We start from the raw sequence: 12,891 nt of genomic DNA, 5'->3' as shown, positions 1-12,891 counted from the left end.
AAATAACTAAGGCAACAGTTCCTACTTCTAATTATTAAAATATATAAAGAAGTCTCAAACGAATATACCATTTAACTTTGCGATAGTATAAAATGTTCGGTTACATCCGAACTTAGCCCTTCCTTACTTGTTTATTATAATTCTCTGACCAATATGCATAATGCAGTCAAGAAAGCGAATCCACGCGTGCAGCGTTGATAAGCCAAATTCATACAGGTTTTGTTTTGTTTGCACGACAGATTTTTTATGCCATTGAGATCGTTCATTTTCTTTGGTGTTGTATCACATATTTTACATACTAAGGATGATAATTCTGCCATAATCTATCATAGTTATATGAAACTGATGTTGTACCATATTTCATATCCTTCCACTTTCTTTTTATTTTATATCTATAGCTATTTGACTTTTAACGTTTTTACCTCATCACGGACCAAATCTGCTGTTGTTTCACAATTAAATGTTAATGGCCTGCAATAACGAGTTGATGATGTTTTCATATTTTTCCAAAAAATTCTTAATCCAAGAACTATTTGTAGTGGTACCAGTTGTTTTTATTTGTGCTTGGAAATACCTTGGGAATGCCCATCAAATATTCGGGACACTGCATGATCAATCACGCCTTGCAAAGGTACCTCGAACGAACGGTCAGTAATTTGTAGACCATTAGGATGTCCATTTTTTTTGCATACAGTGAACGTCATACCTAGGAAATATATTTCCATTCTGCTTTTTAGTACCATTTTGCAAGTACATTTTAACCTTTCTCGTGTAACCGACATCAATATATAAGGCTAAGGCTTCCTCTGGTGTGTATTTAATGGGTTGGTTATCAACGGATAGAGTAATAGATTTAAATTTTTTGCGAAACTTTCATCAGAGTTTAATAAACATGCACTTCTCATGCAAGAATTATACAAACTGGTCCTGGCGGCTCATCGCACGGAATTTCTTTTAGCGATGTCTGAAGTCTTTTTCTTCTTGGTTTTTTCCTGGAGTTTCGTGTCGCCCACCTTTTGAGTTGAGGCGCACCAATACAAGTTTGTTGTTTTATTTTTTTTAAGGTTTTTTCAAACTCGACGGTTCTCTCTTTATTTCGATTTGAATGCGTTCACTTCTTTTGCGTCTACTTGTTTTAAGTATATTGTTATAGATGTGTATCTGCACCGCTAGAAGTTTTTTGGAAGAGTTACTTTACTCATCTCATACTACCATATATATAGCGCTCGCTTGGACACTTACATTTTTGCTAAAAAATTTAATTGGATTATATTATGCTAGAACATTCAACTAATTTTTAAAATGATATTGATATCAAACCCAGTCGAACCTCGGAAGTTCAGCTCTATCAAAGCTTACAAATATTAATAAATAGTACACCTCTTACTATCATTAAAATTAACATTGATTTTTGGAACGAAACATAATTACTGGTCAGAAACACTTTCTTTGTTATTTAATACATATCCTTAACTTTATGAAAACGACAAAAATTGAATTGCAATGTGTATGCATTAATTCGTGCGGTTATGCATTAATTCGTGCGGTTATGCATTAATTCGTGCGGTTTTCTAACTAGCTACTGCTATTAGTATTTGTTCATGCGACTTCTAATCCCGCGACAACTAAGCTCACAACCCACCGTACAACATCATACAACACAACATAACACAATGCAACATCATACACCACCTACAACACCCACCAACACAACCATATACTTGTACAACTAACCAACCACACTATACACCGACACTTCAATCATCATCTTTTCACCACCCAAATAAACAAAAAGGATTGTTCAGACCAGAATTCTCATCTTTCGTTTCTCGACACCAGTTCGAAAAGGAAAAACCGTAGCAGCGAAGTTTGTTCGGAAATGCCCCAAAGTGTATTGAACCTAAAAGAATTTAAAATTTTGTAATATTATATATAAAAGTGAAATTTTATATCAAACCAAAATAAAGTGTATTGAAATTAAAGAATTTAAAATTTTTGAAATTTTATATCAAATCAAAGTCAAGTGCATTTAACATTAAATACTTTAAAATATTATATTATATTTAAGTGAAATTGTATTGCGGAAAAAATAAAGCAAAGTGAGTAACTAAATGGTCCTTCGAGCCTCCTTGAAAGGCACCTATCAAAAAAAAAAATAAAATAAAAAAGTGAAATCTTTTCAAAACATAAGTACTAATATACATACTATACTAAGTGGTTAAATTAAATTACAACAAACGGGCGCGAAACCAACTAAAATATATAAAAAAAAAAAAAAAAAAAAAGACCAAAAAATGAAAAACGGGCGCGATTTAACACAAACTAAGAAACAAAATCAACATAAAGCACGGGAACTAAATCCACCAAGCAAGCAGAGAGAAGGACAGTAACGCACAGGAAAAACGCCGGAGACAACAACAAAAAACCCATAATGAAAAAAAAAAAGGGAAAGGAAGTATTGCCACCCATAAACCCTTGGCGGAAAAAAAAGTGAGTCCATTCCGATTTGATTTTATGCGCATATGTACATATGTATGTATGTTAGATACAGTTTTATCGGTTTTCGGTGGAAATAAATAACCGAACGATATAACTGAAAAAGAACAAAAATATATATATATATATATATTATACGGTACCTGCCTCAGCGTATATCGTGCATCCAAACACACCGTTATATTCTTTAAAAAAAACAAAAAAAAAATTTCAAAGTCAAGTATTCCTACTTGTGATATTTTCAGCGGTACCCCTTGGGCTAATAAAGCAACAAGCAGGATCGCTTATAACGCATAAGCAAAGGCTAACAAAAACTCATATATATTACAGAAATACATACATACATATGTGCAAATACCTATAATTTAAATACAAAATTTTGGGCTTTAAAACTTTACCGCGAAAAATATTAACCGTAAGTAACATCCTTTTAACAACATACATATAGGCATACATAATCATATGGTACATACATAAATTAACTACTTCTAAAAGTTCAATGTTGTTCAAATACCTGCCTGCTTAATTCGTGTCTCCAAACACACCACTAGAAAAAGTACAAAAAATTTTATAAGTCAAGTTCATCGACTTGCACACTTTCCAGCGATACCCCTTGGGCCGATAAAGCAACAAGCAGAATCGCTTAGAACATATAAGCAAAGGCAGAAAGAAAAAAAAAACAACACTAACATTATCGGCATTTATGTATGTACACATATTTTCTTAAACATTGGCATATTTCCCGCGCTACATATATACCGCAACCCAACCTTTTTGCTCTTCATTTCTCTTATATATTCTCTTAAAAAATATACATAAAAAGTAATATATTTACAAATATATATATATATAAATATAGGCGCTCTCAGCAAAACTTTACAAAAACGCGTTACATGTATGCATGTACATATATGTATATGTACACATGTCAATATAACTAAAAGGTATACGGTCAAAACGGATTAGCATATACAAACATATGAAAATTAAAATTAACATACATAGGTATGCAGATATATATACATTTGTTGTTAAGAACAATTTTATTTTCGCGTTCCTTTTAAACAAATGTATATAGATACATATAATAAAAACGAATATACATACATACAAAATATACAAATTATTCGCGAGTGAAACGAATACCCAGTAAGCAATTTCGGCAATTTTTAAGATAATAATAATACGGACATAAATTTTAATAAAATAAATTGACTTGTCCGATAAAAAAAAAAAAAAATTACAACAGACTAATTTTACAATTATTTTCAACAAAAAAACAAAAAAAATTTTTTTTTTTTTTTAACTACAGCTTTGGGTAGCAAACTAAAATTTTTTACTACAACCGTATTATAGCAAATATTTAATACAAAACTATTTTAATAGCTAGCTAATAGCTTTTAATTTAATTCAAAGATTTATAAATGCAATCTGATAAAGCAAAAGAGGTTAAACAACGAACACCTCTATCATTAGAAATTCCAAAAATGGCTGATGATGATAAAGCACAAGGCACACCCGCAGAAGCTACACGCTCAAAGCAGGGTGCAAAACAAAAAAGAACCAAAGACAATTCACTGTCAAGGTTCATAACTGAAAGTGACAGTTTTATTAGATACTGCACACGGTTTTCGGCTTCGCCCATTAACGACAATACAGAATCAGTCCTAAATTTAAAAATTCAAAGCATAGATAATATATGGGCACGCGTTCTGACAGCGTACGATACGATATTAGATACTGACGACGCTGAACTTCCAGAAAACATTAAAGCTTCGGCATCAGCCAAATATGAAAACTGCCTCGATCAATACGAAACTACGAAGGCAATGATATTAGACCAAATAAATTTATTAAGGCCATGTAGAGCCACTACTCCTCCTCCGAGAGAAGTTACAAATTCAAAAGAAAACCTAGATACAGGTATATTTTTAAAAGTACCAGCTTGTGATACTGAAGTTTTTCATGGAGGTTATGATCAATGGCCGTCCTTCCGGGACATGTTCACTGCCGTGTATATCAACCATCCTAAACTTTCACGAGCACAAAAGCTGTACCATCTCAGGTACAAAACAAAAGGGGAAGCAGGCAGTATTGTCAAGCGTTTCGCTTTGAATGACGAAAATTTTAATCTGGCTTGGGATGCACTGGTCGAAAGATACGAAAACGAAAGAGTATTGGTAGATAACCAAATAACTATTTTAATGAATTTACCAAAAATTCAACAAGAAACCTGCCAAGAATTTCAAAAACTATACTCGACAGTGACTAATTGCTTATCTGTGTTAGAAACACAAAATGTATCCACAGAATCGTGGGACCCTATCCTAGTAAATATATGCGCAGCGACACTACCTGATGCTGCTTTGCTACGATGGGAGCAATCACTAGTGGCAAGAAAGATCTCGCCAAAATGGCATCAAATGAAAGAATTTTTAACAACTCAGTACGAAATAGCTGAGCGAGTAGATAAAAAGGTAGTTAAGCCAAAAGGTCATCAAAATGACTCAAATAAAAACTTTTTTAAACCCCAAGTCAGTAATAACACACAATATAATAGACACGTTAATAGAAGCCAAACATTCGTGTCAAATCAAACAAACCATTGGCAATCATTATGTGAAATCTGTAAAGGAGGACATAATATAAGATCTTGCGAGAAATTTAAAAAAATGTCCGTTTCAGATAGAAACAATCTTGTCCGACAACATAAACTTTGCATCAACTGTCTGTCCAACTCTCACGGGACAAAAGACTGTGAAAGCAAATTCAGTTGTGTGTACTGTCAACGACGACATCACTCATTGCTTCACATAACCAATTTTACAAATATGAAGCAAAATCATATACATAAAACCACGGGCCTAGTCGCGACAACCAAATCAGGTAATCCCGAAATCCCGAATCCCGAAAATAAAGAGGAACACCCATGTTGCTCAAAAGCAGCAAAAGTTCAAGCGCTTCATTCTGAGAATGAAAGCAAAATTATTTTACCCACAGCGGTCATTTCTATAGAACATAAAAGAGATTTATTCAAATTAAGAGCATTAATAGATCAAGGCTCTCAAAGATCCTTTATATCATCAAAAGCTCAGAATCGGCTAAAATTGCCAGTCCAAAATTCTAGTTTTCAAATTTCGGGAATGGGCGGAAGAATAATACAAAATTCAAATAAAGTTTGCCCAATCACCATAGTCTCTCCAAACGCGGATATACGAATAGATGCACAAGCCATTGTTCTACCGCAGCTCACTAATTTGCTTCCAAGCTATGAAGTAAATAAAAAACAGTGGGAAAAATGCTCATATCTCAAATTAGCAGATCCCAACTGCCATACCCCATCACAAATCGACATATTATTGGGCAGCGACTTAATACCTCAAATAATTCTTGAAGGTATAGAGAAAATCTCTAATAAATTGTTAGCCCAAAACACAATCTTTGGATGGATATTAAGTGGCCAAGTCACAGAAAAAATTAACTCCTTCACAACTCAAGTTGAAAATATTTCAAACGAATATTTAAATAGTCAACTCAAAAAATTCTGGGAAGTAGAAGAACTACCCCAAATCACAAAACCTTCAGAAGAATACCTGGCATGCGAAGCCTATTACCAGTCCACAACAACAAGAAACGAACATGGTCGTTATGTTGTGCGACTCCCATTCAAGCCCACCTTTCCAGAAACAATAGCTCTAGGCCACTCGAGAATATCAGCAGTCCAGCAATTCCTAAGCTTGGAAAAAAGCTTGATAAAGAAAAGCGAGCTTAAATCAGCATATGATGACGTGATGGATGAATATCTTGACCTCAATCATATGGAAGAAGCTGTACCATATGAAAAAATATCTAAAGGTAGATATCTATCTTTTTATCTTCCACATCACGGGGTAATAAGACCAGATAAAATCACAACAAAAGTACGAGTTGTTTTTAATGCCTCAAAGTGTACGAGCTCAGGCAAATCACTCAATGATGTACTATACACAGGGCCAACATTACAACCTGATCTCATGCTGCTAATACTAAATTGGCGCATGTTTAAATGTGTTTTCAATGGAGATGTAGAGAAAATGTATAGACAAATTTTAGTACATAAAGATGACCAAGATTTCCAGCGGATAGTCTTCCGAAAATCAAGTAATAGTCCAATCAGCGACTACAAACTTAAAACAGTTACCTTTGGCATCAATTGTGCACCCTATTTAGCGATTAGGACATTACATGAAGTGGCAAAAACCTGTCAAACAAATTTGCCTTTAGCAACTTCTGTGCTACAAAAACAAACATACGTTGATGATATTCTATCAGGTAGCCACAGCCTCTCATTAGCTTGCGAATCACTATCTCAAGTGATCAAAGCACTAAATTCAGCCGGGTTCCCCCTAAAGAAAATTACATCCAATCATCCTGAGATAATAAAAAACATAAAAGGGGAAGACTTATTAGATACTAACTTCCTTAAATTTGAAAAGGCCAGTACTACAAAAACTCTCGGGATTTAATGGAATGCGATAACAGATCAATTCTCATATACAATTGAGTCAATATCTGCAATATCCGCCATAACCAAACGTCAAATACTTTCCTCGGTGGCAAAACTTTTCGACCCCGCAGGATGGCTTTCGCCAATAATGATTCAAGCAAAAATCCTCATTCAAGAACTGTGGCAAGACGGCACTGAATGGGATGAGCAAGTAAAACCCATACGTTTAACAAAGTGGGTTCAATTTGCAAACAATCTACATACCATCTCGGAAATTCGAATTCCTCGATGGGTAAATTTCGCACCTGACTATAATGTCGAATTACATGGCTTCTGTGATGCCTCTTAAAAGGCCTATTGTGCAACAGTTTACGTACGCACTGAATATGATAACAAAATATCTTCACGTCTTTTAGTAGCCAAAGCCAAAGTTGCTCCGCTGAAGACACTAAGCCTTCCACGGCTTGAACTGAATGGGGCACTTCTTTTAGCAAAACTAGTCTCAATTGTCCAAACCCATCTGAAATTAACCAATCACAAAATGTACCTTTGGTCAGATTCAGAAATAGTTTTAGCATGGTTAGAAAAACCACCATATACCTGGAAGACTTATGTATCTAACCGTATATCTCAAATATTAGACTTAGTTGGCCCAGCACAATGGCAACATGTTGCAAGTGCAGATAATCCAGCGGATCTTGGGACAAGAGGCTGCAAACCACTTCATCTCACCAGCACTACACTCTGGTGGAACGGTCCTACGTGGTTAACAGAATCACAAGAAGTCTGGCCAAAGTCTCCCGCTCGCAATATAATAGCTCCTGAAATTCGGAGAATTGAAAACTTTCATATCACTCCTGATGAAGATGATATATTACATCGATTTTCATCATTCCCAAAAGCACTAAGAGTAGTCGCTTACATGTTTAAATTTATCCAAAGACTCAAACAAAAGGTTAAAGGAATAACAAATGATCCTTCCGTACAACTAACGCATTCCGACATGCAACATGCCAAGGTCCTCCTTATTACATATACACAAACTCGCTATTTCATGCGGGAGAAATCAAAGTTAGTCGAAAGACGACCCCTCGATAAGGGAAGCTCACTTCTCGTTTTAAATCCTTTTTTGGACACTAAAGGATTAATCCGGGCACATGGAAGACTAGTGAATTCCAGCCTTAGTTATAACGAACGACATCCCATTATAATTCCAGAGAAATCCCGTTTTACTTATTTATTTTTAATATATCTTCACCAACTTACATTACATGGTGAGCATCGCTTGATGCAACAAATGGTCCGACTAGAATTTTATATACCGCGCCTAAAGCCACAAATTAAAAGAACGATTTTTATGTGTAAACAATGCACATTGTACAAGCACAAAATACGCACGCAGATCATGGCAGCTTTGCCACCTGAACGCTGCAATTTTGCTCTTCCCTTTACCATTACTGGGGTCGATTTTGCTGGACCTTTCCAGATAAAGGCCTCTATGTTAAGGTCTTCCTCATTCAGGAAAGGGTATGTGGCTGTCTTTGTATGTTTCACGACAAAGGCAGTACACCTCGAGCTATGTTCAGATCTGTCTACTGCGGCTTTTCTCGCAGCATTTGCACGCTTTGTCGGACGACGCGGATTTCCATCAAAAATTATGAGCGACAATGGGAAAAACTTTATCGGAGCTCAAAGAGCCACAGAGAAAGAGTTTGTAAAATTTACTAAAGAAGTCTCCCCAGAAATTGTTAAAAAATATGCACCACAAGGAATCGATTGGCAGTTTATACCCCCCTGTTCTCCCCACATGGGCGGACTCTGGGAATCAGCTGTAAAAAGCTTTAAGTCCCATTTAAAGAAAACGGCAGGTAATCATAAATTTAATTATGAGGAATTTACCACACTACTCGCTCGTATAGAAGCCGTACTAAATTCAAGACCCATCTCACCACTCTCGCAAGATCCCTCCGATTTCACAGCTCTTACACCTGGACATTTCCTCAGAGGAGCTCCACTTCTCGCCATACCTGAGACAGAAGGAGACTCACTCAATTTAATAGACCGATGGGAAAAAATTAAGATACTTCATCATGAATTCAGCCATAGATGGAAGGAAGATTACCTTAAAGATCTCCATAAGAGACATCGGTGGAAAACGATCCAGAAGGAACCAAATACGGGCGAATGCGTCATCATACATGATGAATGTCTTCCTCCAACAGAATGGCGACTAGGCCGCATTGAAAAGGTCCATCGGGGACGAGATGGTCACATAAGAATAGTAGACGTACGAACGCAAACTGGTATACTAACTCGACCATTAGTAAAATTGTGTTTTCTTCCGAACACCGAAGAAGCGATTACACAAACCCCGCCAAGACAAGCGCATAAATAAAATCAAAACCGACAATTAATTCGTTTAACTCGAAATACTACCGTTTTATAATCCGTACATGCAAATCTAACACTAACAAACGCGATTCAAAATTAACGACAACATATATAGTCACATATACATATATATATATATATATATATATATATATATATATATATATTTTTAAGCCAAGTAACAAATATCATAATTCAAAATTATGAGCCAAACCATATTTTAATATCCTATTCCAATAGAAATGGACGTAGAAGATATACACAGCGCTCCCAAGACTGTGAGGTCCGTAATTGCTGCGCCTAGAGCATCTGGTCCACCCATCGCAGCACCAAGGATGCAAAGCGCCACGGCACCACACAGCCAATCATCTGCAGCAGCAGTCAGGGATGCAAACGAGGAGCAGTTTGATGAGCATCTGCCTCCACGATGCAGTCTATGCCATCGACCTCCCGTCCTGAAGAGGTGCACCATCTTCAAAAGCATGAAGCCCGCTCAACGCCAACAGATCGCCAGAGCCCACGGACACTGTATGACTTGCTTGGCAGATAGTCACTCCACCTTTGAGTGTATAACCGACGGAACGTGCCAATATTGCCAACGACCGCATCATACTCTGTTCCATCGATTCCCTCGACGAGCAAATCCGTCTACCACGCAGACCAGTCACCGGCACAGACAACAAGGGAATCCCGTCCAGCGCCAAAGAATACATCGCCCGAAGCCATCCAGAGGGGCACGCTCGCGGCAACCTCCACCACCCTATGGTCATCGCAACCAGCGGCAAAGGGCAACCGGATTGAACGCCGTAGTGAGCACTCTGCAACAGTTGCAGAGACTTCTAGGCAATTAATTCGCCTAGGGGGGCCGGGATGTTCATGCGACTTCTAATCCCGCGACAACTAAGCTCACAACCCACCGTACAACATCATACAACACAACATAACACAATGCAACATCATACACCACCTACAACACACCATATCACCCACCAACACAACCATATACTTGTACAACTAACCAACCACACTATACACCGACACTTCAATCATCATCTTTTCACCACCCAAATAAACAAAAAGGATTGTTCAGACCAGAATTCTCATCTTTCGTTTCTCGACACCAGTTCGAAAAGGAAAAACCGTAGCAGCGAAGTTTGTTCGGAAGTGCCCCAAAGTGTATTGAACCTAAAAGAATTTAAAATTTTGTAATATTATATATAAAAGTGAAATTTTATATCAAACCAAAATAAAGTGTATTGAAATTAAAGAATTTAAAATTTTTGAAATTTTATATCAAATCAAAGTCAAGTGCATTTAACATTAAATACTTTAAAATATTATATTATATTTAAGTGAAATTGTATTGCGGAAAAAATAAAGCAAAGTGAGTAACTAGTATTATTTCGCCATCGTATTTTACTAGACGTTTATGGTGACCACGCTTTAGCCGAACGAACGTGCCGTTTAAAAGTGGCAATTTCGACTTAGACGACGGAGAACGACCCGGAAAACCAAAAAAATTTCAATAATTTTTCATCATGACAACGCTCGGCCAGTTAAAAGCTATTTGGAAAACTGTGGGTAGGAAGTTCTACCTCACCCGCCTTATAGCCCAGCCATAGCACCTTCCGATTACCACTTGTTCAGATCAATGCAGAATGCCCTCACCGGAGTACGCTTCACTTCAGAACAGGGTATCAGAAATTGGCTCGATTCTTTCTTGACCTCCATGCCGGAGAAGTTCTTTTGGGATGGGATCCACAAACTGCCAAAAAAATGGGCAAACATCGTAGCTTCCGATGGGCAATACCTTGAACATTAAATGTATAACAATTTTTTCACAATACAGTCTTAATTTTCGAGAAAAAAACCGCACGAATTAATGCATACACATGAAGTCAACATTAGGTTCTGAACGAACTTTTAATCACAGAATTTGGGCACCGAATACATTTTATATATGTATTTACATGAAATGCTTCTGTAGCATAACTTTGCAGCATATACATATACACTTTTAGTGTTTCGGACATTACAGTTAGTGAAAGGTAAAAGTTATTATCCCCCGATTTCCTTCATTTTCACAGTGCACCGTGAATAGAAACAAAATGTTCTCGCCGAGTTTAGTGTTCGAAGCTTTGATACGCATTCACACCATTAGAGGGCGAGGTCAGGTCCATTTTTTACAACCTGACCTCTGTGTCAGATTTGTATTTTGTAACTCAATTTGTGACTTATCACAATTTGACTTTTGATGGGAGTAGTGATTACAGCTTACAACTTACCTTTGATTATCAAACTATAAAAAATTTAATAGATAAATTAAGCGCCTTTTAACAATTATTTAATGAATGATTAATTAAAATATTTACATACAGATTAATGAGCAAATAAAAGTGGTACATAAAGAGCTTAAGAAAAGTGGTTACACCGGATTTGATCCAGAAGTGATTCTTGAAGAAAGAGAGTCAACAAAATCTATAGTATCTAAAACATCCATACATGATAGCGCCAATGCAATTTTAAAATATGCTCTCGTATTACCATTAATCGTAAAATAATATTTAATTAAATAGTATAAATATAAACTTTAAATTCCGTTATACATAAAATTGTCAATACAACGGTATTCAATATACTTTATTTAGCTACTGGTCAATGCTACATTTAGTTTTGATGATTTGTTTTACTTATTGTGGGATGTACACATTATACTCGTACGTAGTTAATTATTAAAGGGGAAAATAGAAGAACGCAGAGCAGGACGCAATTAATATTCGGTTCATGGAAGCTCATAGAGACATTGTGAAGGGTGACAAAACTGAAGTCGATGCGCTCTGAAAGGAATTGGTTAAAGTGCTTAATGTACTTTTGAAAAGGTAAAAAAACAAAAACTTCCCTCTTCTAAAGACGTTTTCTTAAGATAACATTTCATAAGGTTTGGGTGGATTGGAAGGCTCTCTTCAGGAAAAAAGTTACCCACAACACTCCCGAAGCTAGAGCAACTGGTGGAGGTAAATTATGCCCCAGAGCACAAAGTCGAACTACACGGCTTCTGTGACGCTTCTGAAAAGGCATATTGCGCAACTATATATGTTCGGACACTGCGACCACAAGCCACTTACTAGTAGCAAAATCAAAAGTAGCTCCTTTAAAAACAATAAGACTACCACGACTTGAATTATGTGGAGGGCCACTACTAGCCAAACTCGTGTCCATTGTACAAACGCATTTAAACTTGGCACAATGTAAATTATATCTATGGTCCGATTCCGAAATTGTTCTAGCCTGGTTAGAAAAACCACCACATGCATGGAAGACGTATATTTCTAACCGAACGTCTCAAGTACTTGACCTAGTAGGATCAGCCACCTGGCGACATGTAGCCAGTGCTGACAATCCTGCTGATCTAGGTACAAGAGGGTGCAAACCCCTGCACCTTGTCACCACCACCCTCTGGTGGAATGGCCCCCGATGGTTAACAGAATTTCCTGATTCTTGACCACAATCGCCCATGC

At 36.7% G+C, this 12,891-nt stretch overlaps 1 protein-coding gene across 1 annotated transcript; it reads left to right on the top strand.

Annotated features, from left to right (window-relative positions):
• Positions 1–1,888: 1,888 nt before the first annotated feature.
• Positions 1,889–10,577, top strand: LOC138858997 (uncharacterized). The gene is made up of 2 exons (XM_070113115.1): positions 1,889–2,099; positions 9,614–10,577. The coding sequence occupies exon 2, from the start codon at positions 9,616–9,618 to the stop codon at positions 10,222–10,224; it is 609 nt and encodes a 202-aa protein (XP_069969216.1). The 5' UTR covers positions 1,889–2,099; positions 9,614–9,615; the 3' UTR covers positions 10,225–10,577.
• Positions 10,578–12,891: the final 2,314 nt, after the last annotated feature.

The sequence above is a fragment of the Bactrocera oleae genome, chromosome 2, assembly GCF_042242935.1.
Source record: "Bactrocera oleae isolate idBacOlea1 chromosome 2, idBacOlea1, whole genome shotgun sequence".
Classification (NCBI taxonomy): Eukaryota; Metazoa; Arthropoda; class Insecta; order Diptera; family Tephritidae; genus Bactrocera; species Bactrocera oleae.
Note: the sequence above shows the minus strand (reverse complement) of the source record. Positions and strands in the feature narration are given on the sequence as shown.